At 39.1% G+C, this 25,207-nt stretch overlaps 1 protein-coding gene across 4 annotated transcripts in view; it reads right to left on the bottom strand.

The window, feature by feature from the left end:
• Positions 1-25,207, bottom strand: part of nhsl2 (NHS-like 2) — an 85,172-nt gene that overhangs the window by 41,493 nt on the left and 18,472 nt on the right. Inside the window, exon 1 of one of the 4 annotated variants that reach the window (XM_055210831.2) lies at positions 15,772-17,021. The exons of the other annotated variants lie outside the window; for them this stretch is intronic. Coding sequence (XP_055066806.2) covers positions 15,772-15,892 — 121 coding nt within the window. The 5' untranslated portion in view covers positions 15,893-17,021. Of the gene's footprint in view, positions 1-15,771; positions 17,022-25,207 lie in introns of those variants that run through there. 4 annotated transcript variants of the gene reach the window in all.

Raw genomic sequence — 25,207 nt, 5'->3', positions numbered from 1 at the left:
AGTCCGTCATGTAATTTCTTTGTTTAAATTTAATAGCTACTCTTTTATTTTACTCTGGACTGTCACTTAATTTCAATTTTTGTAATAAGATTTTACAACCACACAGCATGCCAATAATCCATAATCATCTTTAAATCACAGAGAGAGAGAGAGAGAGAGAGAGAGAGAGAGAGAGAGAGAGAGAGCGAGAGAGAGAGAGAGAGAGAGAGAGAGAGAGAGACCCACAGTGAGAACGGTGACGGCATTGAGCGATTGCTGCTGCCAAACACACACACACAAACACAGAGATTTGCTACATGGGAGCCAGTGTGTGTTTAGACATCGTGTGTTTAGATAGCGTTTGGTGGAGGAAGGATGCTGCCCAAGGACAGATGAGTGTCAGTTCAGTTTTTCCAGAAAAGGAAGAGATAAAAACAGAGGGAGAAAGTAATAAATAGCGGGGATAATAAACAAGTGTAAAATCCTGTTATGAGTCCAGGCGGCTTGTGAGAGAGAGGTTTGCTGTCCAAGCTGCTGACTGGCTTGCGGACACACACGCGCGCACACACACGCGCGCACACACACGCACACTGCAGTGAAGAGGGCAGGTCCCTCCCTCTACTGCAGACTAGGTTTAGCATTCAAAGCCACAACACTGTTCTCCATTATCAATTCATCACAGACATCTGTCTGGTAAACATCACATGCCCCACCCCTTCACACACTCATTCACATGCTTATACTGAGATCAATACATACTTACAGTTACAGAGTTACAACACACAAGTACACATTTTTACACATGCCCACACACAGATGTTACTGGTGTCACGCATAACAGCTGTTAGCGAAACATCCAGAGCGTGTAGTTAAATTAATAATTTCATGTTTTTAAAAAACAGTATGTTTATAAAAAGACTATGGATGACGACAACACATTTTGAAAAACGCATAAAAGATTTTATATTTATTTACATCTACATTTATGCATTTGGCAAAAACTATTTCTGACTAGTCTGAAAGTTTGTCATAATTTTTTTTCTTCAAGACTGATCATCATACCTTTTTTAAGTATGTTACATAGAAAGGTAGATTGGTTTAATTTAAATACAAATAATAAGACTGATTAGCCCTAACTAATTGCTAGTCAGTCAGACTCATTCTTAAAGGGATAGTTCACTTTAAAATGAAAATTCTTTCATCATTTACTCATCCTCATGATGTTTTAAACCTGTATGAATTTCTTTTTTCTCATGAACACAAAAGAAGATATTTTGAAAAATGATGGTAAACACACAACAGTAAGTGACCATAGACTTCCATAGTAGGAAAAAAATATTTTGGAAGTATTGTGATAAATGACTAAAAAAATATTTTGATGAATGATGGTAAGCACACAGTTGACGGTACCCATTAAATTCCATCATATTTTTTTATTCCTATATGGAAGTCTGTGGTCACTTACTGCTGTGTGTTTACCATCATTTCTCAAAACATCTTATTTTGTGTTCATCAGAAATAAGAAATTCATACAGGGTAAGAACAACATGAGGATGAGTAAATGATGACAGAATTTTCATTTTAAAGTGAACTATCCCTTTAAGACACAGTCTTAAAGGCACACTGCAAAACTTTTTGGCCACTAGGGGGTGCTAGACATGTATTTTTCACATCTAGCTCCCCTAGAGGCAACAAGCACCGCAGCACTGTCGCAAAAGAAAAGAAGACAACTCTTTAGGTCACAAAGTGTGCCTTCCAGCATGTCATATGAATAATAATAATAATTCCATGGGTTTTATTTCATTTCAAACGCCAGATCGCGTAGCTCACGTTTTCAAGCCACTTGTAACGGTGGTCGCTTGGTTAAAGTTTATATAAAAAAATTGCCTTACAGGGGTCGTAGGTCCATGACGCTACCACGGTGCCACAGTGTTACGCAATATAAGTCTCTCTCTACACTCCACAAGTAGCCTCCAGCAAAATTCACGTAAAAAACTGTTCGGGAGCCAGACAGGACTTAAGTTATATATGCAAGCAATATAACATTACTTACTAGTCCAAAAGGCATAACGGCCAAGTCAGCATCGGTCAGGAACCCCTCCTCCTCCTTTAGTTCATGCCAGTGAGCGAACGCTGGCCCAGTATTGATCCTCCTCCTTCTTTTTTTCTGTAACTCTCCCGTTTTTTCTTTCTGGTCTCCTCCGATAAAACATTGGGTGTCTTTTTCTTAAACATGAGAAAAACATTAGGACACTAAATAGTTGCGCTCTCACGTCCAAATTTGAGGAAGTGGAGGAAGTAACGTATGCCGTAAAGCAGACTTTGTAGTTTTCTTTTTGTGCTCGGTTTACTACCCTAAACCCCAGTTTAAACGTATAAGTAAAAGCAATACAGACCCCGTCAGGCTACGGTAGACACGTCATTCAACCTATTTTAAGTCGATGTACCATCACAAGGGGCTTGAAATATATATTATGAAGGTTGAAAAACTACAAAGTGTCACTTTAACGTCAAGGCTATGTTTATGCAACCGGCCACAAACCATCATTTTGGCAGTAAATAACGACTGACGCGCAATGGATATTACCCCTGAAAAGGTGTGGTCTAGTTGTTTTTGCGACTGACCTTATTGCATATGCATTTCTAGTTTCGTGTTTCCATTTCAGAGGCAAAATTTATGGGAGGAGATTATTCGTTATTTTTATAGGAGGAGATTATTTGTGATTTTTATGAGAGGAGATTATTATAAATGATTCACGCAATGTGATTTACTAATGTTTGCGCATGTGATATTACTGGAATTTGCACCATTATTTAACGCCAAATCATTTTGCACTTGAAATGGCTGCAATTGTAGCTGATAAGAGGAGGCTTGGCAGAGATAGTGCAAGGCAGAGGATTTTTTCGACATGTAAGAGTTTATTTGTAATGCCTGAAGAACATATTATTCAAAAATACTGTTTGCCAAGCCATGTTATTTTTTATTGTGAGAAGTCGCACAATACCAGGTGTTTCAAAACTTCCTGTAAACCTTCAATTTTTTGTCCTCCTGTTTTTTTTTAATGGTACTTTGGCTTCTTTAGATGGGATTTCACAAACCCGAATTTTCATCTGAGATGTCCGTGGTGCTGCACTCAAACGCATCGGACATTAGTAAGGATCAGCTCTGCTTATTTGCGACCCTGAACTAATTTGCCCTGCTTTTAGTAGATTGTGTTGGTCATTATGGAAATCAGCTGTTGCGCCTGTGTTATTTAAATTGCACCTTTTTAGAAAAATAACTCACAGATATTACCACTCCAATCGGCTTTTTTAGCCCCCCTGGCACTTATTTGCGCCTCAGAGTCCACACTTGGATGACTTCATGTAGTGCAGACCTAGGGACTCTTGACGCGAGTCCAAAAGGGCGCATTGGAGTCGTATTTTGGGACAGACTTGAGCGTCACGCCAGAAATCGGAAGAGAAGTTGCTCATCAGTGTGAACTCCTCCCTTCCGTCGTCCGATTGGTCTGATTGCTCTTTCGCAAGGACTTCTGGGTTGGTAGAGTGCGTGAAGCCTGCTGCAGTGCGGGCTTTGCCAAAGACAGCATCAAGAGTTCAAGGGAGCGCTGATGAGAACACGTCGGAGCATAAAAGTGACAGATGGGACACCCTACAGACTCGTAGACTAAGCGAGCACGCGCAATTTAAGGCCACAAGACCCAAAGTTCAGATGAAGTGCGGCATTTGGGACAGGGCCTCCGTGTGTTGCCTGGGGATCGAACCTATGAACTTTTATACTGCTAATGCAATTCTCTGCCAGATGAGCTACATGGAGACACCTCTTACTCTTACACGCATCGGTAATTTGCCGCAGACATACACACACAACAGCACAAATATGAATCAGCACAACACCACACATTGGTAAGCAGTGACAGAAGTGACCAGCAGTGTGACATGCTTTATCTTCTAATCTGGATTTAACTTGTGCTGTCTTTTATCGGTCTCAAAAGTTCATCGTGCACACCCATGTACCTGTAGACATTTTTCCCCAGAAGGCCAAACACACACAGCCCTTGCTCTTTCACCTCAAAGTTTCCTGGACCCTCGGTTGTGATCAAACAGTCTTCCTTTAAAAGCGGGAGGGAGAGGAAGGAAGGGGCAGATGAAGTGTACTAGCAAACATTGAAACACTGCCTCAGTCATTAAAAAAACACAGCACGGGGCAATGTGAGGTCAAACATACACTCTATACCACAAGGTTACTTGTGTAAACACGCTGCAATACTGCATACACAAAGTAGACACATTTACTAAAGAAAACATCTGTCGAAACTCATGCATGTCTAACAACTTTTATCTTCGGAATTCAATCAATGATTAACATATTCATAGACCACGAAATTTATTTGATATTTTTCCTAGGTATACAAGGTATGTATGTATTATACTCCCAGGATATTTCATGATATTATGCACACTCATGGGCATGCAATGATTTGACTATAAAAATTGAGTCAGTGACCTTCATCTGAACTCAAGTGAGGATGAAACAGCACACAAAAACAATGTAGGATCATTAATACAAGATCTCTATTACTTCCTCATACCTCATTACACTATCTAAAAGCTAAGAAATTCCTAAATCAAATGACTCCAAACTACACAGAAATGAGCATCATCTAATGAAGGTCAAAGACATCACTCAAAAGTGAATATCAGAGAAAGGTATTTTGAACTGAAAGTGCTTATAATCCCTGATCTTTTAACCATCCTACTGATTTCTGCACTGCTTAGTGCTTATGAAGATAAATCTTCTGTATCATGTCCAACCAAGAAAAACATTATTTTATTTCATGTATAGGTTCATAGAGTAAGTGTTTTACTGTTTAATTTTTGCTAAAAACTAAGACTAGACCATTTAATACAGTGGCGGCTTGTGACTGCTCTTCCGAGGGGCGCAAATTCAAAATAACTGTTCGGAGTGTCATGTGTGTTGCTTGTGTTTTCAAAATATGTGTTTGTTGTGTCATGTGAACCATGTGCATCACTTGTTTTGTCAAAATAAGTGCCTGCTGCACACGCGTCAAAATATAATAAAATAAAAATAAAATAATCCGCCACTTTCAGAGTGTGCTTGTAGCAGCTAGGAGGCTGCTCAGGTTGCAACAACAGTACAATTTGTCCAGTTAAAAGTTGTTCTATCACTGAAATAATTTTAGAGACATTATTTAAAGGTAAAAAACTACATAGTGTTGCTTTAACTGTAAACTCTGATTATACATGAAATTATACGAGTATCTGGCAAATGCGAGCTTCTTATTTATAACCCTTTAGACTGCAGCAGGCACTTATTCTGACAAAACACGTGATGCACATAGGTTCTCACAACGCGGCGAACACATATTTTGAAAGAACAAACCACACAAATGACGGGCTACGTACATGTTATGACGAACTTCGCATCGTGCTCCCTCGAAAAAAGAAGTCGCTGGCCGCCACTGGTTTAATAGCACTTTCCATTGTGACAACTTACCCTGTGATGTGACAACATATAGATTTCTGAACGACTTAAAGCTGGGTGCACACTACAGGATTATCAGCCAGAATTTACCATGAATTCCCCCGTCCCGAGAATCTGAGAAAAAATCAGGTCCCGGACCTCGATCGGTTCCGATGTTCGGTTTAGATTATCATGTAATGTGTCGGGCTGCACCAATCATGTTTAACATTTAGGAAATCCTGATGATAACATCATTACTTTCCCAACAGCCAATGAAAGAGATAGGTGAATGACAGACCTTTTGAAAGCCACCGCAAAACAAACTACTGTGTGGGTCCGGTAGACAGCAGAGGCAGAGAAAACAGGTGTAATAAGTGTGAAAACAAGAACTGAGGAGAAATTGGCTCAATTTTAAACACTAAGTGAGTGTAGAAAGCTGCTAGCGTACTAGTTAGCAAATTTGAAAAGTAAAAGTAATAATAAATGTGTCATAATCTCTAACGTTTAAATCGGCTTCCCTGTGATGTGACGCAAAGCGCTCCCACTGGCACTATAATCTTAATTATATCCTATAGTGTGTGATCCCATCATTTTCAAATCTTGTAGTGTGGTCGGAGCCGATGGTGTAGCGGGCATCGATCCGATATGTGGTGCTTTCGCACTTTCGGCGACCCAAGTTCGATTCCTGGCTCGTGGTCATTTGACGATCCCATACCCTCTCTCCTCCCTGTACTTTCCTGTCCTCTCCTCTATCACTGTTTAAATAAAGGCAAAAATGGCCAAAAAAAAATCTTGTAATGTGAGCACGTTTCAGATTTGAGAGAAGAATATCTGTCAAGATTCTCCTTCATGTGTGTGTTGCAAAGAGATTTCATAATTGGCCAGGATTTAAAAAAATCTTAAAGGTGCAATGTGAGACTTTTAGCTGCATTTAGCGATTAAACTGTGAATTGCAACCAACGCCCCAGTCAACAGCTCACCCCTAATTTTTGAAACGCATAGTGAAGCTATGGTAGCCGCAACAGGTCAAAGGTGTCATTGTAGTACTGAGACAACGTAGTATCAAAACAGTTGATCCGTTCAGGGCTACTGTAGAAACAAGACAGCATGAAATGGTGACTTCCATGTAAGGGGACCGCGGTGTATGGAGATAAAAAACGTCTCATTCTAAGGTAATAAAAACAATGCATTTCATTTTCATATATAAGGTCTTTATGTATATTATATTGCATTTTTGTCAGATCCTCTAGAATCTAAAGGATCTGACAGAAATGCAATATAAAGTTTGGATCCTTCTAAAAGTCCTACATTGCACCTTTAAGATGACAACTAGCCTCAGTCTCCCAGAGAAACACAACAATACTCTGTTAGTTTCAATCCTAGTCTGACTGATACAGTAACAGCTGGCTGTGACAATTTCACTGTATGACTACAGGGGGGTTGTTCTTCTCTCTCTCTCTCTCTCTCTCTCTCTCTCTCTCTCTCTCTCTCTCTCTCTCTCAAAGTGACAGCTGGCTTCACAGCTGCAGTGAACCTATTGTTTTTCATCTGGTGCTAAAGTGAAAGAGTGTGACAAAAAGATGAGATCAGATCTGCTCTATCGTCTCTCTTTTTTTCTCATACTTCTCACGGACCATGCACATCAAGGGTGACCACTAAAATAATCCCTGTGTAATATCAGCAATTCAACCTTAAATCTGCTTAATATTTCTTTCCAACACTGTTTCCTCTTAAGTCAACATCCAAAACCGACGTTTGACAACTTGGCCCACTCTCTGTCATGCATAATATATAAGATAAGATCTACTGCACCTGTCACAGAAACACTATTTTAAATTATTTTTGGATGCCTAATTTGTTTTGGCTCTCTTTGATTTTAATCACGTATTCTGTTGCAGTTACAAATGAGTGAGTGCCAAATAGTTTTATTATGGCCCAAGCCTGGAGCTTTCAATTTCTTCCTCTAAAGTCTGAAATCAATGTACTTACAATAAATTACGTTTTGCAAAAAAGTCCCTTTGGGTTTGTGCATTGTGTTTCCAGTAGCTCTCTGCATCTTACCCTATACATTATTAAAGGGATAGTTCATCCAAAAAAGAACATTTTGTCATCATTTACTCACCCTTATGTTGTTACAAACTGCTGAACACAAAAAAATATACTTTTTATCAATCAGGAAACAGAAGCACCAATGACTTCCATAGTAGGAAAAATAGTACTAGGGTGATTCTCACGAAACCATTGAAACACCACGGCACTAATGACTTTAGCTTTAAAATGTGTAATATAGTAACATTAAAAAGCATCAGAATTAACACAATACTGTGTTCTACCTTGCACAATGTGTGATTTCAACATAAGAATTTATAATTGTAAATTTTATCTCATTTTCTGCTGAAATTCTCATTACAGCAATGTGTCCGGCTGTGTTTGAACATGCGTTATGTTGTAATTTAATCAAATTAACACAAAAATATTAGGAAAAAAATAAATGGATGTTTTGCTAGACTACTTTAGATGACAGAAAAAATATTTACTGAATATTCATGTATAATAATAATGAAGAAAAATTAGGAAAATGATGTGTCCATGCCTGATGTTCTCATCCTCCGCAACACTTTTTGAGAACAGTTTAAGCACACATACAGAATTTTAATAAAGTTTGATTTTGAGTGACCAATCACATGGACCAGTTACTTCAAGATGGCTACCAGGTAAGATCATTTTTTTTACAGTTAATTTGAAATATTGTCTTATCAGAATGCTTAAACGACATTTTGATTATCATTACCGCAACAGATGCTTATTAAATGTTAATTTAATTAATAGAAGCATAATACTTTGATTTTAAATGCATGTGCAGAATCTCCAAATTATGTTCTTTCAGGTTTGTCATGTCATTTTGAAAATATGTCAGTCTTGATGTTTTCTGACTGTTGCGGTAATGAGATTTTTTAGGACAAATTTTTTAAATTATGTTACAAAAAGTGTTAAATGATAAGTAAAAGTTTTTAAATTAATGTTCCCATTTACTCCAGACTTTGTTTTTCAATGTCTGGTGGGAAAAAAAGTAAATTTAAGCAATTTTTACATTTTCATGCTTGACATTTTTAAAACCAAGTTTTCGTGAGAATCACCCACTAAGGAAATCAAAGGTGCTCAAAAATGGTTTGGTTACAAACATTGCTTAAAATATCTTTCTTTGTGTTCAGCAGAACAAAAATAATAATACTCTTTCCCCGCCAGTGTTTTTTTTAAAGTTGCCAGCCAGCACCAGCATTTTTATGATTTTACGAAAGTTTAATGCCTTTATTTATTCTCTTTATATCACCTCTCAAATATGGGCAATTTTCTTAAAAAATACCACATTTTGATAGAGATCAGATTCAGAGCGATCACCAAAACATACACAGAGTTAGAACTGTTTGCCCTAAGTGGATACTTCTGGGATTTATAAGTTGGGTAAGAGCGCCACCTGGTTGATAATAGCAGAAATACGGATTGCCGGAAAAACTGGTCATTGGCAGGGAAAGAGTTAATCAAACCAGGTCTACACCACAGAACAAACACATGCTGTCATACAACCCAAGTTGGTGACTTCCTCCCCATACAGTTAACTGAGTTTCACACATTGCTGGAAGCAGTAAGTGAAGAACATTTGTAAATGGATCCAGAGACAAGAACAGAGGGGATAAAATGGGTTTTAGGGTACCTTTTAGTTCAGACCCAGAGTGTGTTCAGAGCAGCGGTGCCAATCCACACTATCGTGCGTCAATCCTGTAGTCTCTGTTCGACAGCATGAAATCAGATGTTGTATCATCAGTAAGAGCTGTCTGTATGTAATGATCCATGATTTATCATCAAGAGACTGAATCTAGAGCAGTGGACATCTGGTCACAGATAGGGATTTGGGATAATTGCCTGCAGATTAATAATCCCACTCTATTGTAGGCGGCACAGAGCTGCATGAACATAGCAGATTACAACCCCTAACTGTCCATCCATCCGCTGGATTACAGACACACTCCCTGTATGCTTCAACTGCATTGCTACAATTCCCTCCTCTGAACGGCAATAAAACCATTATTTTCTACTTTAATCCTATTTTCAGACTTTCTTTCATCTTTTTATTTATATCACAGTCTTATTTCATTCTGCTCATTTCATTATTCTGTCTGTTCGTCTCTTTTTTAAACTCTTCCATGCAGCGGCGGATTAGGGGATTGTAATTTCGGCTAAACTGCTCAGTTGATCTGAATGAGAACGAGGCGTGTTTTCTGCATGTGGAGCAGGGGAGGTTTAAAGAGACATTTGGTTTGTTATGCAGCTCGCGCTATGATAGGATGGAGGAAGCGAGGCGGAGCAGCTCAAATCCTACATCAAAAGTCTCTGTGCAAACGGGGACGGCTGACCAGCTGCCAGAGATGGAAGCACAGGAGGATTTGTTTCTGGAAATGGTCTTTCAAGTAAAACAGCTGACATCCCAGACCACAGTTAGCTGTGAATTGTGTTCATAAATTGATCATCTGAATAAATATTGTTTGAGGCCTGGGCGTTTCTCATCATAAACTCAGAAGAGAATTAGCTCAGGAGATTTTGAAGACCTCACTTATGTCACGAGATCGCAGCTTTTTCTGTAATGGTTTCTTAAAAAAAGTATAGCTTTGCACTTAAAGACTTCATATTAGTACCTTAGAGGTACATACTGGTACCAAAGAGTGTACATATCTGTACCTTATTAGAACATTTTTAAAACATATTGCCCTGGTGACAGCGGGGGTACGTATTTTGACCATTTTTTTAACATTGCAGAGGAGGGGTAGCACAGAATACTAATCATATAAAATATTCAAGAATGAGAATTAATAAGGATCCTCTGGACTCCAGGTATTCTCTTCAGATGTCTTTATGAAAACAGCTTTCAAACCAAACTACTTCCTCGAGGACCAATCTCTTAACTATCCAGATGTTAGACATGATCGAAATTTATGTTACCAAAAGCCCCCGGCACATTCATTGGGGTGATCTCAACTTCTCAGATGGTTTCCCAGTAGTTTGGTTATGTAAGAGGAACCCTGGATCTGTCCCCTCATCTCACACACTCTCACATTTACATATACCACTACATAAGCTGGTGACACATACTGTAGGTCATATGTGCCTGTCTTGCATATATGCAATCTCATATTCACCCTTTAAACGCACTCAAGTTCTCTTTACATCTAAAACACACCAGCAAACATTGAAAGATTGAGACGAAAAGAAAGATCTAACTTTTAACAAAAGACCTAATGTTTAGAAAGAGAGAAGACAAACACTGGATCTTCACACCTAAAAACAAAGACACACACACAAGTGGGGCAGTTGTGGGTTTGCATGCTTATATACAGTAGTGGGCAACATAGTTGATTTTGCAGGAACGCAATCTCTCTACATTGTACGGCTCGTAACTCCATTGTGTTAGTTTAGCATTCCCTTTGCTAAAACAAGCCTCATTTACACTCATTAAATAATATATAAAATGAGCTTTAATTATTCACGTTCTTGTGAGGCATGAGTTTTCTTACTTTAAGATGACTTGATCCAATTTTTTTAACTTTAGTTTGAGCATAAATAATGTCTGCAAATTATAAAGCTCAAAGTTCAATGGTCAGATATATCTTATATATAAAATATCTTTAACAGAATATGCTTTTCAAGTACTACAGATAACGGCTTGGATGTAACGATTAAATTGCGTGTCCCATTAAAAATGCCTGTCTGAAATCGATTCTGAATCGCAAGGCTGCGATTTTTTGTTTCATGCTCACCTTGTGCGTGTACTACGGCATTTGGTCAGTAGGAAGTCCTTATCAATCTAAAATCATTATGAGTCGGTTATAACGTGCATTTAAAAAAGCAACACTCGTTAAATAAAAATCATTCAAAATATTCTTCAAAATATTATCATGAAAATACCTGAAACAATTTGAAGAACAGCGATATAAATATTCCTGTAGACATTTCCTGGAATAGCGTTTGTAATGCTGGCACAAAGGGAGTTTCTGCATGAGAGTGCCCCCTGGCGTGCTGATGTGCCGGGATTTCACCGTAATTCATTAATTTTCATTCATTGAGAAAACACGCATTTGCACGATTAATCGTTACAGCCCAAATACCGGCCAATTTGGACTACAGCCTTCTACTTCCCGGTTGAATAAAGTTTTGGACTTAACTCCGCCCACAGGAATACGTCAGTCGCCAGCTACGCTCAAACGGCACTGCTAAGCTAAGCTGCTGTCGAATCACAACACACTAAACCAGCTACACAATCAGAAAACGTTACATATTTCTGAAGGAGGGACTTCATAGAACAAGGAAGCCATCAGCCCATTTTTAGGACAGTAAAAAAGCGTTATAGAGAAAAGTAAATTGTGTGAAAAATACTGTGTTTTTTTACACACGATACATGAGCACGTTATATTGCGCACCGTAAACACAATTACACTTCGAAAACAGAGGAAAACGGGACCTTTCATGCCAAAATAGCATTTACTAATAACTTTGAAGTTAACTTTTTAAATTGAACTATTATTATCAATCATAAAAACCAAAGCAAAAAGGTACAGTGAAATACCTGTTCTACTCGTGGTACCAAATGGAAACAAATGTTTGTATGCAATGATTGTTTATAAAGAGCTGGTTTGGTGATGGTCAAGCATGGCTTTCTAGGGATAAAATAAGGGTAGAAGGTTTTTACGAAGGCAAGATGAAGGTGACTGGTCGCGTAAGTGACGTCTCTCCTTTTGTGATCACACTACACAGTCTGTGGCTGAGCCCAAGTGGACCGAGCCCACCTCTGAATGTGCGCCAGGGTGTGATAAACCAAACTGCACCCGGCCGGGCACAGTACGGCGTGATCACACTTGTCAAAACAAACCAGGCTTTGGGGGTCAAACGCACTTGGGTTTGGTTTGAATAATAACTAAACGCCATAATAACTGCCTGAAAGCACTGATTCCAGCTACAATATTACCCTGTGCAGCAGACCCAAATCAAGCAGTTGTTATTAAGATTAGACATGACAACAGCAATATTGTTAATCTTCATATAAATGTTTGATTGACATCAACACTAACAATGTTTGAAACCCAGCAGATGAAAATGCTTTTGGGACATAAGCCTATGTGTGCTCTGTTTCTGTGTCATACTTCCAGTAAGAACTGTGCTAATCAAAACGAGAGAAATGAGTTGATGTTACAAGACATAAAGCTAGGGGATTATAATGTTTGCCCCATACTGACACAAAACTGCTAAGGTTAACCAAAAACAGTTCATCACAACTAAAACTGCCAACTATCTCTCTCTGCTTTCTGATTTGATTAATAAGTCTCGGCCAGTTTGGATTTTCTTCATAGCCGCCTTCTGACATAACACGTTCTGGTTATATAATCATCTTAAAAGCTGTGTAACAGCATCTTTTGTCTCAGCAAACCTGAAGAAACTGCCAAGCCTGCAGAGTTGCCTTAAAATCATGACTTCATAATCTAGACTGGGAAACAGAGAGAGAGGAGAAGAGCGAGGGGAAAATCTGATAGCACAAGCAGGTTTCATTATATCGGCATCCCTCATGACATCTCTCTTCCTTCTGGCTCTCACAATACGCTGACTGTCAATCATCTGCTGCTTTATGTGCAAAGTTCTCCACAGGCCTACGTGCTGTTAGCCAGCACTCATGAAAATAACTGTAAATCTACAGTAGGCTTGCTTCTTGCCTTTACATTGACACAAAAATATTTTCAGTATTAGTATTCAGGAAAAAATCCATCTAATCATTATTCATATACTGTATACATTGCATTTATCTTTCATGCATGCAATGTACTGCCATGGGAAAATGTTTTGAGAATGAAACAAATATTAATTTTCACAAAGTCTGCTGCTTTAGGTACAAAAACATCCTCTGACAGCAACTTCTCCTAACCATCCAAGAAGAGTTGGGTGATGAATGGCTTCCCAGCATGATGGAGCAAAAAGTGATAACTAAGTGGATAAGGGAACAAAACATTGACATTTTGGGTCCATGGTCAGAAAACTCCCCAGAACTTAATTTTATTGAGAACTTGTGGTCAATCCTCAAGACGCGAGTGGACAAACAAAACCAACAAATTCTGACAAACAAAAGCATTGGTTATGCAAGAATGGGCTGGCATCGGTCAGGGCGTGGCACAGAAGTTGACAGCATGCCAGGGCAAGTTGCAGAGGTCTTGAACAATAAGGGTCAACATTGCAAGTTATTAACTCTTTGCATAAACTTATTGTCAGTTTATTAATAATCAGTAATTATTAGTTTTTATCAATAAAAACCTTTGATACTAATGAAATGCTTGTAATTATACTTCAGTATACCATAGTAACATCTGACAAAAAGACCTAAAAACACTGAAGCAGCAGACGTTGTGAAAATTAATATTCGTGCCATTCTCAAAACTTTTGGTCACGGCTGTTTTGTTTACATTTACATAAATGCATTTGGCAGACACTTTTATCCAAAACGACTTACAGTGCATTGCAAGGTATGCATGTGTACATTATGTCAAACATTTTTTGATTAAAGTTGCAATCCGTAACTTTTTTGATAAAAAAATTAATAAATCATTGAGCAAGTACGAAAAGATCTGCCCTGCAATTTTATGTTTCGAACAGAGATAGCGACATGGAGGTAAAAAACAGTACCAGTAATATAAATTTAATTTGTTTTAAAGGTGTAATGTGCGGGTTTTAGGGGCATCTAGTGGGGACATTGCGTATTGCAACCAGCCTCAATTTCAAAGCGCAAAGAAAAGCTACGGTAGCTGCCACAGGACAAACATGTCATCTGAGACTGGGTGTGCCTCATAAGTCTTGAAAAGTAAAGCCGCTGGGTCTTCGATTGCCCCCTGGTGGCTGGCTGCAGTACAAGTCATAAACCCCGCCCTCTGCATTCAAACGAATGGGACTCTGCACAAAAAAACTAATTATTTACACTTTCAATAAAAGTTTCCGAAAGATGATTTTGGTCCTTTCAAGTAGTTGTTATCACGCTGATATATGTTAAAGTGTTCATTTTTGTGATAAGTTTCACTTTAGCTAGTATTTTGATGCTATAGAAACTTGGCGTGTCGTTATGATTGGCGTGGTTGAATTGGTCGCGCAAGCGTTTGGGCGGAAGTTTGATACCGCGGCTCCGCCTCTGGCTCCACGTACCATTCCTTCTTTGCATACGTTTTTACGTAACATGACAGCGACCATGGTCGGACATTTTTGGCTTTAATTCATAACAGTGGAGGGAGGCGACGTCGCGTTTTTACAGTCTATGTCTGAGACAAAGTAGAGACGACACGCACTCTGTAGAACAGTTTATCTGTTTATGGCTACTGTAGAAACATGACAGAGACTTCCATGTAAAGTCCAATTTATAGTCGTACTTTTGGCTTCACTTTTCAGGGCTTGTGCGGCACGCTTGAGCCTGACGTGCACCTCGACAGACTTTTAACAGCACATCAGTTCTACGCGGACCGCAAGCGTTATAGGTATTTCCGTTTGCGACGGTGAGAACAAAGATGGACCAAGTTGAGGAGTGATTTAGCTGAAACTGCAACAAAAGTCGCTGTTTATTTACTTCCATCACTGCTGGTCATCTCAAAACATACACAACAAGCTGCTGTTTCTTCTTCATTTGTGGGTTAAACTGGCCAAACTGCTTCTTCATTGACGGTCACGCTGCTACTGTGGTTACAGGCGTATAAATGAAAACCGACATGTAACCTACGCCACGCACAACTATAATAAACCCTTAAGGGGACCTGCGGTGTATGTAGATAAAAATGGCTCATTCTAAGGTAATAAAAACAATAATGTTCATTATGTAAGGTCTTTTATGCACCACTGATAATGTATATTATATTGCATTTCTGGCAAGTGATCCTTCTAAAAGTTACACATTGCACCTCTTAAGGCTAAAAAACAAGACAAAAATTTATTAGGAAATGTATGTTTGCAGTGAATTCTCTCACAAAAAAACAACAAATAAAACCCAAACCTCAAAACCAGCAATTAAAACTTTGCTACAGAGATTTATCTACCTATAGAAATAACACACACACACACACACACACACACACACACCATACAGACTTTCCAAGTTGCATCTGACAAAAAGCTAAATGAAAATGGACAGAACTTAAGCATAACTTAAAACTATATTATCATATTCTGCTGGCCACTGAGACTTTAGTTGCATTGACTAAAAATCTGATTCAAGCTAAGTTTACCTGTTCTACACTCACCTGGATTACAGATCAGGGCCACCTGACCTATTCCTGCAGGACCAAGGAAAATAGGCAGCAAAAGGAAATTAATCTTGTCTACTTTGTGCTGGAAAAGAGGGTAAAGGGTGCAAGAGAACATGAGAACATTTAGGGGGCTTTAAAGGAAAAAAGAGTGGTGGGGGAGAAAAGGGGTGGAGAAAAGAAGTAATGGCGAGAGAGACCCCCTTCTTTTCTTTAAACTCATGATGGACTTTGTGAAACCCCGTGGAACAGGATTTGAAGGAAGGACACGCCTACTTTTCCCTGGACTCTCTGCCTCCAGCCTGTTTCAATTCCTTTTCTTTCACTACATCTACTGGAGCCGTTTCAATATTGTGGGGAGATTAGTGGGAAGGGGGTTGAGGCCTCCTAAAGCTCCTAGTCACGCTGAGGTTATTGAAGAGATGAATAAAAACAATATGGAGGACTTGACCGAAACTAGTTATAGAGGAGGAAACTCTAGAGTAACTGTTGCAGTGAAATTAATAATTGATCCCTGCCTTCATACATCTAGAGTCATTCGCATTCCTAACACGAAGCAGGCTGCAGTTTTGTAGCTTTAAGGCTTTAAATAATATTGTTTAAACTGGGGGTGTCATGCAAAGAGGCAAAACCATAGACATTCAAACTGAACAAAATAAACATGCATCTTAAGCAGAAACAGATGAGTGCAGCGAAGATGGAGAGATGATGGATGAGAAGTGGGTTTTATAGGCACGCTGAGATATGACGCTCATGAGGTACCGAAAGCAGTCAGGAAAATCTGTTTGTGTTAAATGATGAGACCCAAGCATCGAAGCCAAAACCTAGACCTCAAATTCACACACTCATGCAAACCTCAGTCGCATAAACATGCCTATGGAGCACTGGAAAAGATTCACAAAACCACAAACAGATCTCCAGCACAAAGGACAAAAATGGTCTCAGAGTGAATGAATTATGGTTCAAGAGGGAATTGGCTTATATAGAGCTCTGGTCCAAGAGTTCACATTAAGATGCTTTCCTTCTTCTAGCTCAAACACACTTTCTTTTCAATATCAGTGGCACCTTATTCACAAAACTATAGCAATACCTGCCTGCTCCTATTAAAGAGTCAATATTATACCCATTTTTACAATAAGAAATATAAGTATCAGGTGTGCCTAGAAAGTGTCTGTAAAGTTTCAGATCAAAATATCCCACAGATCATTTTTATAGCATGTCCAAAATGCCTGCATCTGATTTTTACAGTTTTGGAATCCATTAAGCTGATCTTCGGGTCTGGCGCTAGCACATTAGCATAGCTTAGCACAACCCATTGAATCTAGATTATCACGCTAAAAAATAACCAAACAGTTTCGACATTTTTCCTATTTAAAACCGGACTCTTCTGTAGTTACATTGTGTACTAAGACTGACAGAAAATTAAAAGTTGCGATTTTCTAGGCAGATATGGCTGAACTATAGGCATACTCTCATTCTGGCGTAATAATCAAGGACTTTGCTGCTGTAACATGGCTGCAGAAGGCGCAATGATATTACGCAGCAGCCGAAAATAGTCCCCAGCTATTGAAAGTAACCAAGGGGACTATTTTCGGCTGCTGTGTAATATCACTGCGCCTTCTGCAGCTATGTTACAGCAGCAAAGTCCTTGATTATAATGACAGAATGAGAGTATAGTTCCTAGCCATATCTGCCTAAAAAAAATCACAACTTTTAATTTTCTGTCAGTCTTACTACACGATGTAACTACAGAAGAGTCAAGATTTAAATAGGAAAAATATTGAAACTCTTTGGCTATTTTTTAGCGCAATGCTAATGGTCTTATCAGATTCAATGGATTGTGCTAAGCTATGCTAAAAGTGTTAGGGGCTGGACACACTAAAGCTTTTACGCCCGCGGCCGGCGCATGTTTTCAATAGTTTCCAGTGGAAGCTCGGCGTTTTTCAAATAAGCCAGCAGCTAGCGGTTTTCTTCCGCGCTGAAAACCGGCGCCAGGCGGTTTTTCCACGCTCATCGCTGAGCACCGGGAGTTGAAAAATGTTCAACTTTGGAAGAAAAGCTCCGCTCGTCAATGTCAGTTCTCACGCGGCCGTCCAATCACAGTGGAGGTGGGGCGGGACAAGTATCACAGCAACCAACCGTCTCACAGCTGACATATCAGAGCTACCAAACCGCTTGACTGAAGAAAGCTGGCACTCAGCTGAAAAACAGCTGTATTTGGCGTTGTCCAGGTGTTTTCAGCCGCGTTTAAAAGTTTTGGTGTACACAACCCCTTACCGCCAGACCCGGTGATCAGCCGAATGGATTCCAAAATGGTAAAAATCAAATGTTTAACTCTAGGGGAGCTGGAAAATCAGCATTTTTTTTTAAAAGTGGAGTGTTCCTTTAAATGCAAATGAGCTACTGCTTTTGGTTAAAATAGATCTGATTCCAGTGAATACAGCCTGGGACAATAGTATTTTTAGCTACAACGTGCTAACAAACACATTTATAAAGTTAACCAATCAGTCATTGGCTTTGGCTGGGGCTTTGTTAGTGTGACATCACATTAACAAGTTAATCAAAAAAATACCATGTCTAATGAGACTGCTCTGGTTTAATAGGAATTAAAAAACAAGGATTTGGTGTTTTTATAGGGTGATTGTGTTCACACACTGCCAACACACATTTATGTCCAAACACCTTGTAAAGTGGATTTGGCATAATATTGGCCCTTCTCAGTCACATATGGTGAATTTCATTTAAGTGGGACATTTGTGTAGATTATATGTTGAACACAGGAGCAGTTGGTCAAATTGAAGAGATCCAGGGTAAGTCAGTGGAACCGGGCACAGTCAGTAGAAAAAAGGCAATCAGGACGGCTTTACACTTTCCTGCAACAGCACCTGGCCCTTCAATCAGCCTCTCAGCATCTCAACAGGCAGGAAGAAACAGAGAAACATGAGAGGAGAAGATAAAGAGATGAATAAACCCAGTGAAAGAATGTCTGTCATTTGAGAGGATTAGATCCGCTCTGGAGTTAAAGCTAAAACGTTTCATTCTCATATATCCACTGCTTGATTTCCTCTCTCGCTCTGCCTTTAAAATCAGATGACCACTTCTCTTAAGCAAATCCCGATTTGAAAAAATCTTTATACTAGAAAAAGTTTAAAAGGGTTCTTTTAAAAACCTTTGACTGAATCGTTCTTTGGGGAACCAAACATGGTCCTTTTGTAACCTTTTGAGTCACAGAGATCTGGTTGTTTAAAAGAGCTGCACCTTGGACAGCACTTGATGTAGATCTTGGTCTTATCTTTTAAGATGACAAGAGCCACAATCGAAAAATAAGTAGAAAATAATGAGGCAGGCAAAATCTCTTGCTTTCCTTATAATGTTATTGGTAGCACCATATGCATGCTTTAAGACAGAAGCCTTTTAATCTGTACACAAACACAATACTTGTGTGTGTGATCTTGACTCATAGCCTCATGTCAGACTATAAAATAGTAATTCCCATACCAATTTTGAGCACATTATCCCGCAACGCTCACACAGGCATTAATCCCTTAAAAGGAAGGAAAAACTCAATCCCGCTGTATTCAACCTGCGTATCCTGCTGAGGCAAATACTTTCTCTCTTTCTATATATCTTACTACTGTAAAGAGCAATGTAGACATCATAAGCTCTTTCAGTAAAAGAAGGGCTTCTCTCCAAAGCCGGGGGCCATCAAGTGCAGTCTGCTGTACCTCCAATTTCTCTGTGCTCTTTGTAAACTTGTCTAAGAGACGTAGTCGTGTGAGCTTTTACAAGTGTAGGAGGATGAAGAATCCATCAGTTACGCCATAGGCTTAATTATGCCAAGGTTTAAAATAAAACCATAACAAAATGAAGAGAGACATTAGACATAGGCAGAAAGAGAAGGATCACCCAGAGTTCAACCCAGTGACAAATAGCCCTCTTCTTCCCTCTAGTGGTTGTAAATGAAACTGCAGGAATTGTTATAAGTGGAGAAATATTTATTGGCGTTAAATAACTGGATCCTTTTAGTTTAACTTTCAATTCCTGAAAATTCCTCAGTTAGTGAGTCTATAATTTAACACCCTTTAAAAGCATATGGCGTTATGTGTGCTGGAGTGCAAAGAGTTCAAAGCTATTTTTATGAAACGGATGCTTGTAATACAGTTATTAATGCATTATTTATTAATGTATTATTTATCTAAATGAGGCACAGCTAGCTAATTTAAAATAGAGTTTTAACACAAAAAACTAACTATGTGCACAATAATGCACAGCATGGTTTTGAGCTTTCTTTCATGAAAAGCCCAAGAAACAAGGAGAGGCAGATGACTGAGTATGAAGTGAAGAATGATAGACACAACAATTTTACTGAGCATTTACTAAAGATAAGATTCATCCATTAATGAATGCTGTCATTCATATGCCGTGATTCAGTCTCTGTCACGATCACAGACCCGAGGATTTCATACAGCCAGAAACACCATCACTAAAGTCTGAAGACTGACCTTTAGATAGATAACACTGCAAGTATTTTTCAAGAAGCCATCAGAATGATGCACTGATTGATGCGATTTAAAGAAATTTATACAGGTTTGTAACAACATGAGAGTGTGTAAATGATGAGAGAATTTTCATTTTTGGGTTGAACCCTTATGTGTATAAACAGACACCTGCATACATGCCTATTTTCTGTTTACTTCAGAGCAGGGGTCTCTAAATTTTCGGGAGTAAGGGCTACCACAATGGAAAAAACTATCTGTAGGGCTACTTTTTATGTATAGTCTACTCAAAACTTTATTGATTTACTTGTTGATTTTATTTTATTTTACCTGTTAATGTTTTATCATTGTTTAAAATGTTAAATACATAAAAGCTAGCCAAGCTAATATAAAAATACAAGGCTCAACGCAAATCATTTTTTATACTGGCTGGTTTTCACTTGCCCTGCCAAAATTTTCACTGGCCCCAATAAAAACATGTCAGTGTCACATATTTAAAAAATAATAATTAAAAAGTCAAATATAATTGTATACATATACAACAGACATGTTCCAATGAAAAAAATATCCCAACTTTTCTACTTTACCTGTAAACTGACAGCAAATTGTGCAAAATATTGCATTGTTTCTTTCGTCGTGTTTTACCCAAGTAAATGTCTACTTCCAAGATGTTAAATAATATACATTGATGAAAATATATTTTAGTGACTGAGGGTGAAGCACTGGCCCGATCGAGAAAGTGACAATAATTTTTACTGGCCCGAACGTCTCTCTCGCTTGCCCCAGGCCACCGGGTAGTCCTTTATGTTGAGTCCTGAAATATGTAATAAATACATATTAAAATTGAGGCTATTAGTAGAATGTGCTTTGGCGAGCATTTCACAGACTCAGTGCGGGCAACCTGGTGCCCGCGGGCACTATGTTAGAGACCACTGCTTCGGGTGTATCTGTTAACTCCGCCCCCTTCACAGACTGACAGATAATAGGCAATACTGAAGAAACAACAAACCAAAGACAAATAACCAGTAACTCATGACTCAACACACTAACCTACAATCACCTCTAACTCTAAAAAATATCTAAACCAGCCACACAAATGAAAGTCAATTAACTGATGATCAAACACAATAAACATACAAAACAACAACATTTGTTTTCATTGCATCTATTGAATATATATATGTGTGTGTGTGTGTGTGTGTGTGTGTGTGTGTGTGTGTGTGTGTGTGTGTGTGTGTGTGTGTGTGGGTGTGTGTGGTGTGTGTGTGTGTGGGTGTGGGTGTGGGTGTGCGTGCGTGCGTGCGTGTGTGTGTGTGTGTGTGTGTGCGTGTGTGTGTGTGTGTGGGTTCAGCACATCATCTAATGCTGCGTTTACACCAACCGCGGTAGACCGTGAGTGGTTTCAATGTTAAGTCAATGTGAAGACACGTTGACGCACGTCTGGAGGTCCCGCGGCGCGTATGAGGCGTTTCCCGTGGTGCGGAAGACGCGTTTCCACCTCATTTGCGCGTCTAGTTCACGCGGAAGGCGCGAATTGAGCATTGTGCGCTCGAATGGTGCTTTTTGTGCATTTTGCGTTTCACACGAATTTGTGGCTGACGCCCAAGTTGAACATTTTGAACTTTGGCGGAATTTCGCGCCGCGTTAACCAATCAGGAGCCTGCTTGCTGCTGTGGTGGCAGCCCTGCCCGCAGTCATTCATTCAACCAACGCTTGATATTGTCTGTAAGCAGTCACCCAGCTATACGACACAAGTTCTTATTTCTATAGAGGACACAGGAATAAAAAGGACCTCGCTTGGAAGAGTGTCAGTGAGGAGATTGGACAACCTGGTAAGTTGTAATACACACTTCACTTTTGAGTCACGTGACATTTATCGACCCGTGCCGTTTATTTTCCCCCTATAGTAAGGTTACCAAATACAAACTGGTAACTCTCTCGATAAATGCACAATCAACATCAGTCATCTTGCAAACAGACAACCGCATAGCACTTGCCCCTCCCACAAGAAGCGGAGTTTGCTTCTAATGCCCGTCAAATGCATGCTTTTTCCAAATGCCCGTCAAACGAATGCATTCAAACTGTTCAAGCTGCAATCTAGGCGCGGTAGACACAATTTTGACGCCTGAAACGCGGTTGGTGTAAACGCAGCATTAGAAAGCCAGAGCTGCAACTCAGCTTGAATCCAAATACTGCAGATGCACAAAAAGTGATAAATACACAAACATACACACAAATGCATGTAAATTCTGTAAGCAAATGCACTAACCTGATAACAAGAATAAAAGATGCGTCTTAAACAAGACTGTGAGATTGTTACAGTCCAAATGTACTAAACACATTCAGAAACTGAGGCCTGCACACACACATACATAGACTTATAAAGGACACACAAGGTTGGTTGGAGAGAGAGAGAGAGAGAGAGAGAGAGAGAGAGAGAGAGAGAGAGAGAGAGAGAGAGAGAGAGAGAGGAGGAGTTAAGCACATTTTGTGCAGCCTCCTTCAGACTTACACACAGAGGTGGGGTGACTCTTTGACTGATCTATGCATAGTCTCCCAGCTGGCCTGTCTTTCAGTTAAGCACTGGGCTGATCTGTTCTTCAGCACATAAAGATGCCACTATCTCCACTCTCAAATGCCTATAAACTAGATTAAGTCTGTCAGCCACTCTCAGTCCTCCTATATACGTCCTTCACCCTCTTTCAACTCCCTCTCTCCTTCCAATCCCTTCAACAGCCCACAACAACCCATGGACCAAACCCATCATATTCATTTAACCCATTATGAAGTCATTATTCAGCCTGTCAAAATAAATGTTCTACTTTAGATTTATTTATTATCTTGATCTTTCACTAACCTTACAGAATGCATAGACGTATTGATTTTTTGAGATTATGACCTGCTACGGTCAACACATGAGCCATAAATGTTCCCTTGTTGATGGGCAACTGACATTTGAGCCTTATCTGGAGCACTGAGACATGTGAGTTCAATTACTCTGTATTTGTTTATCTTGAGTCTGTCCTGAGCGAGACTGAGTCAAACATCAACTCCAATAACTGAGAGTGAACAGGAGAGCACACACAATTCATTACTGAATCAGCCTGGTATAGACGTATCTTTTTACATATGAAAATGACTCGCATCACCTTTAAATGAGCATAATGTTTAAGAAACAAATAAATTTTGCATTTGCAACAAACTGCACATTCAAATTGCACAGTACATACTGAGCACACTGAGTGATGCTGTATAGACTGTATTGTGTGTGTGTGTGTGTGTGTGTGTGTGTGTGTGTGTGTGTGTGTGTGTGTGTGTGTGTGTGTGTGTGTGTGTGTGTGTGTGTGTGTGTGTGTGTGTGTGTGTGTGTGTCGGCCCGAACTGGCCAGAGGGCATACTGACAACGACTTGACTTTCCCATACACCCACTCACATAACCCTCTGTCACCACCATTAAATCTGACACTCGATCAGCGTGCGTATGGGTGGGTGTGTAAAGAGTCAGAGATTCCACAATAAGGATAGAACTGAGACACATACAAGAATGACACATAAACAAACACACACATGCATACAGATCACTTTGTTTACAATGAAAAAATAAAGAAACTGATTAAAGAGAAGATATGGTAAGAATGTGTTCTGTTTCTTCTAAATGTGCCATCTACATTCTTGTCTAAATAATCTTTCAAGCAAACATAAATTGACTCCAGAAAGTGATTTAAAGGGGACACATGAAAATCTGACTTTTTTCATGTTTAAGTGCTATCATTGGGTCCCCAGTTCGTCTATCAACCTAGAAAATGTGATAAAGAACAACCCAGTAACTTGGTCATTGAAATTTGGCTCCATTTGTGATGCCCCCAATCTGTACTATCCAACCACGGCACTGCCTTTTAGTGCAGAGATCAGCTAATTTGCATTTTAAAAGACACACCCAAAAGTGGCAAATTTTGGCTCACACCTACAAAGGGGCAAGTTTAACATGCTATGAAAAATTATCTATATTTTTGAGTTAAACTTCACATAAGATTCAACAAACATCTTTTATCAACTGTAGTAAAATTATTTACAATATTGGTAACTCTTTACTTGAAGGGGTGTGCATAAGACTGACATGACAACTTCATAAGCATGACATGACACGTCATGAACATGAAGGAGAGTTTATGCACGTTCAGTCATTAAAGGTGCAGTGTGTAAATTTTAGCGGCATCTAGTGGTGAGGTTGTGAATTGCAACCAATGGCTCAGTCCACTGCTCACCTCTCGCTTTTGAAACACATAGAGAAGCTACGGTAGCCGCCACCGGACAAACATGTCATCGTTGGAGACAACTTAGTAAAAAGGTTTGTCCGTTAAGGGCTTCTGTAGAAACATGGCTGCACAAAATGGCGCCTTCCATGTAAGGGGACCCTCTTTGTATGTAGATAAAACGTCTCATTTGAAGGTAATAAACACATAACGGTTCATTTTTAAAGGTCTTTATACACCCCTGATCATTTAGTTTTGTATATTATTTTGCATTTCTGTCAAGAGATCCTTCTAAAAATTACACACTGCACCTTTAAGTGTCATTAAGTGTCATTTGTTCAATTATGCCAGTTTTAATGCAAAAATGACATTGTTTGAGATGTCTTTGTCATGACAACTTGACATAAACCAAAAAACATAACTTATAAATCTGTCATAAAAATATTCATGATGCTGTTATAAAACTATTTGACATAGTATTAACACTTAATGACATTTAAATGACAGTTAAAGCCAGACATTGTAGACATTGGGGGCTTAGCCTAAATCCAAGGATTTCAAAGCTTGGTCCCCTGTGTATAAGTTTTCTCCATTTACAGCAGCTTTATAAACAATTTTTTAATCTAAGTGTTCTCTGTATTGTCATTTTGAAACTGTAACATAACAAATTTTGACAATGATACT

Source organism: Misgurnus anguillicaudatus, chromosome 21 (genome assembly GCF_027580225.2).
Source record: "Misgurnus anguillicaudatus chromosome 21, ASM2758022v2, whole genome shotgun sequence".
Lineage (NCBI taxonomy): Eukaryota > Metazoa > Chordata > Actinopteri > Cypriniformes > Cobitidae > Misgurnus > Misgurnus anguillicaudatus.
Note: the sequence above shows the minus strand (reverse complement) of the source record. Positions and strands in the feature narration are given on the sequence as shown.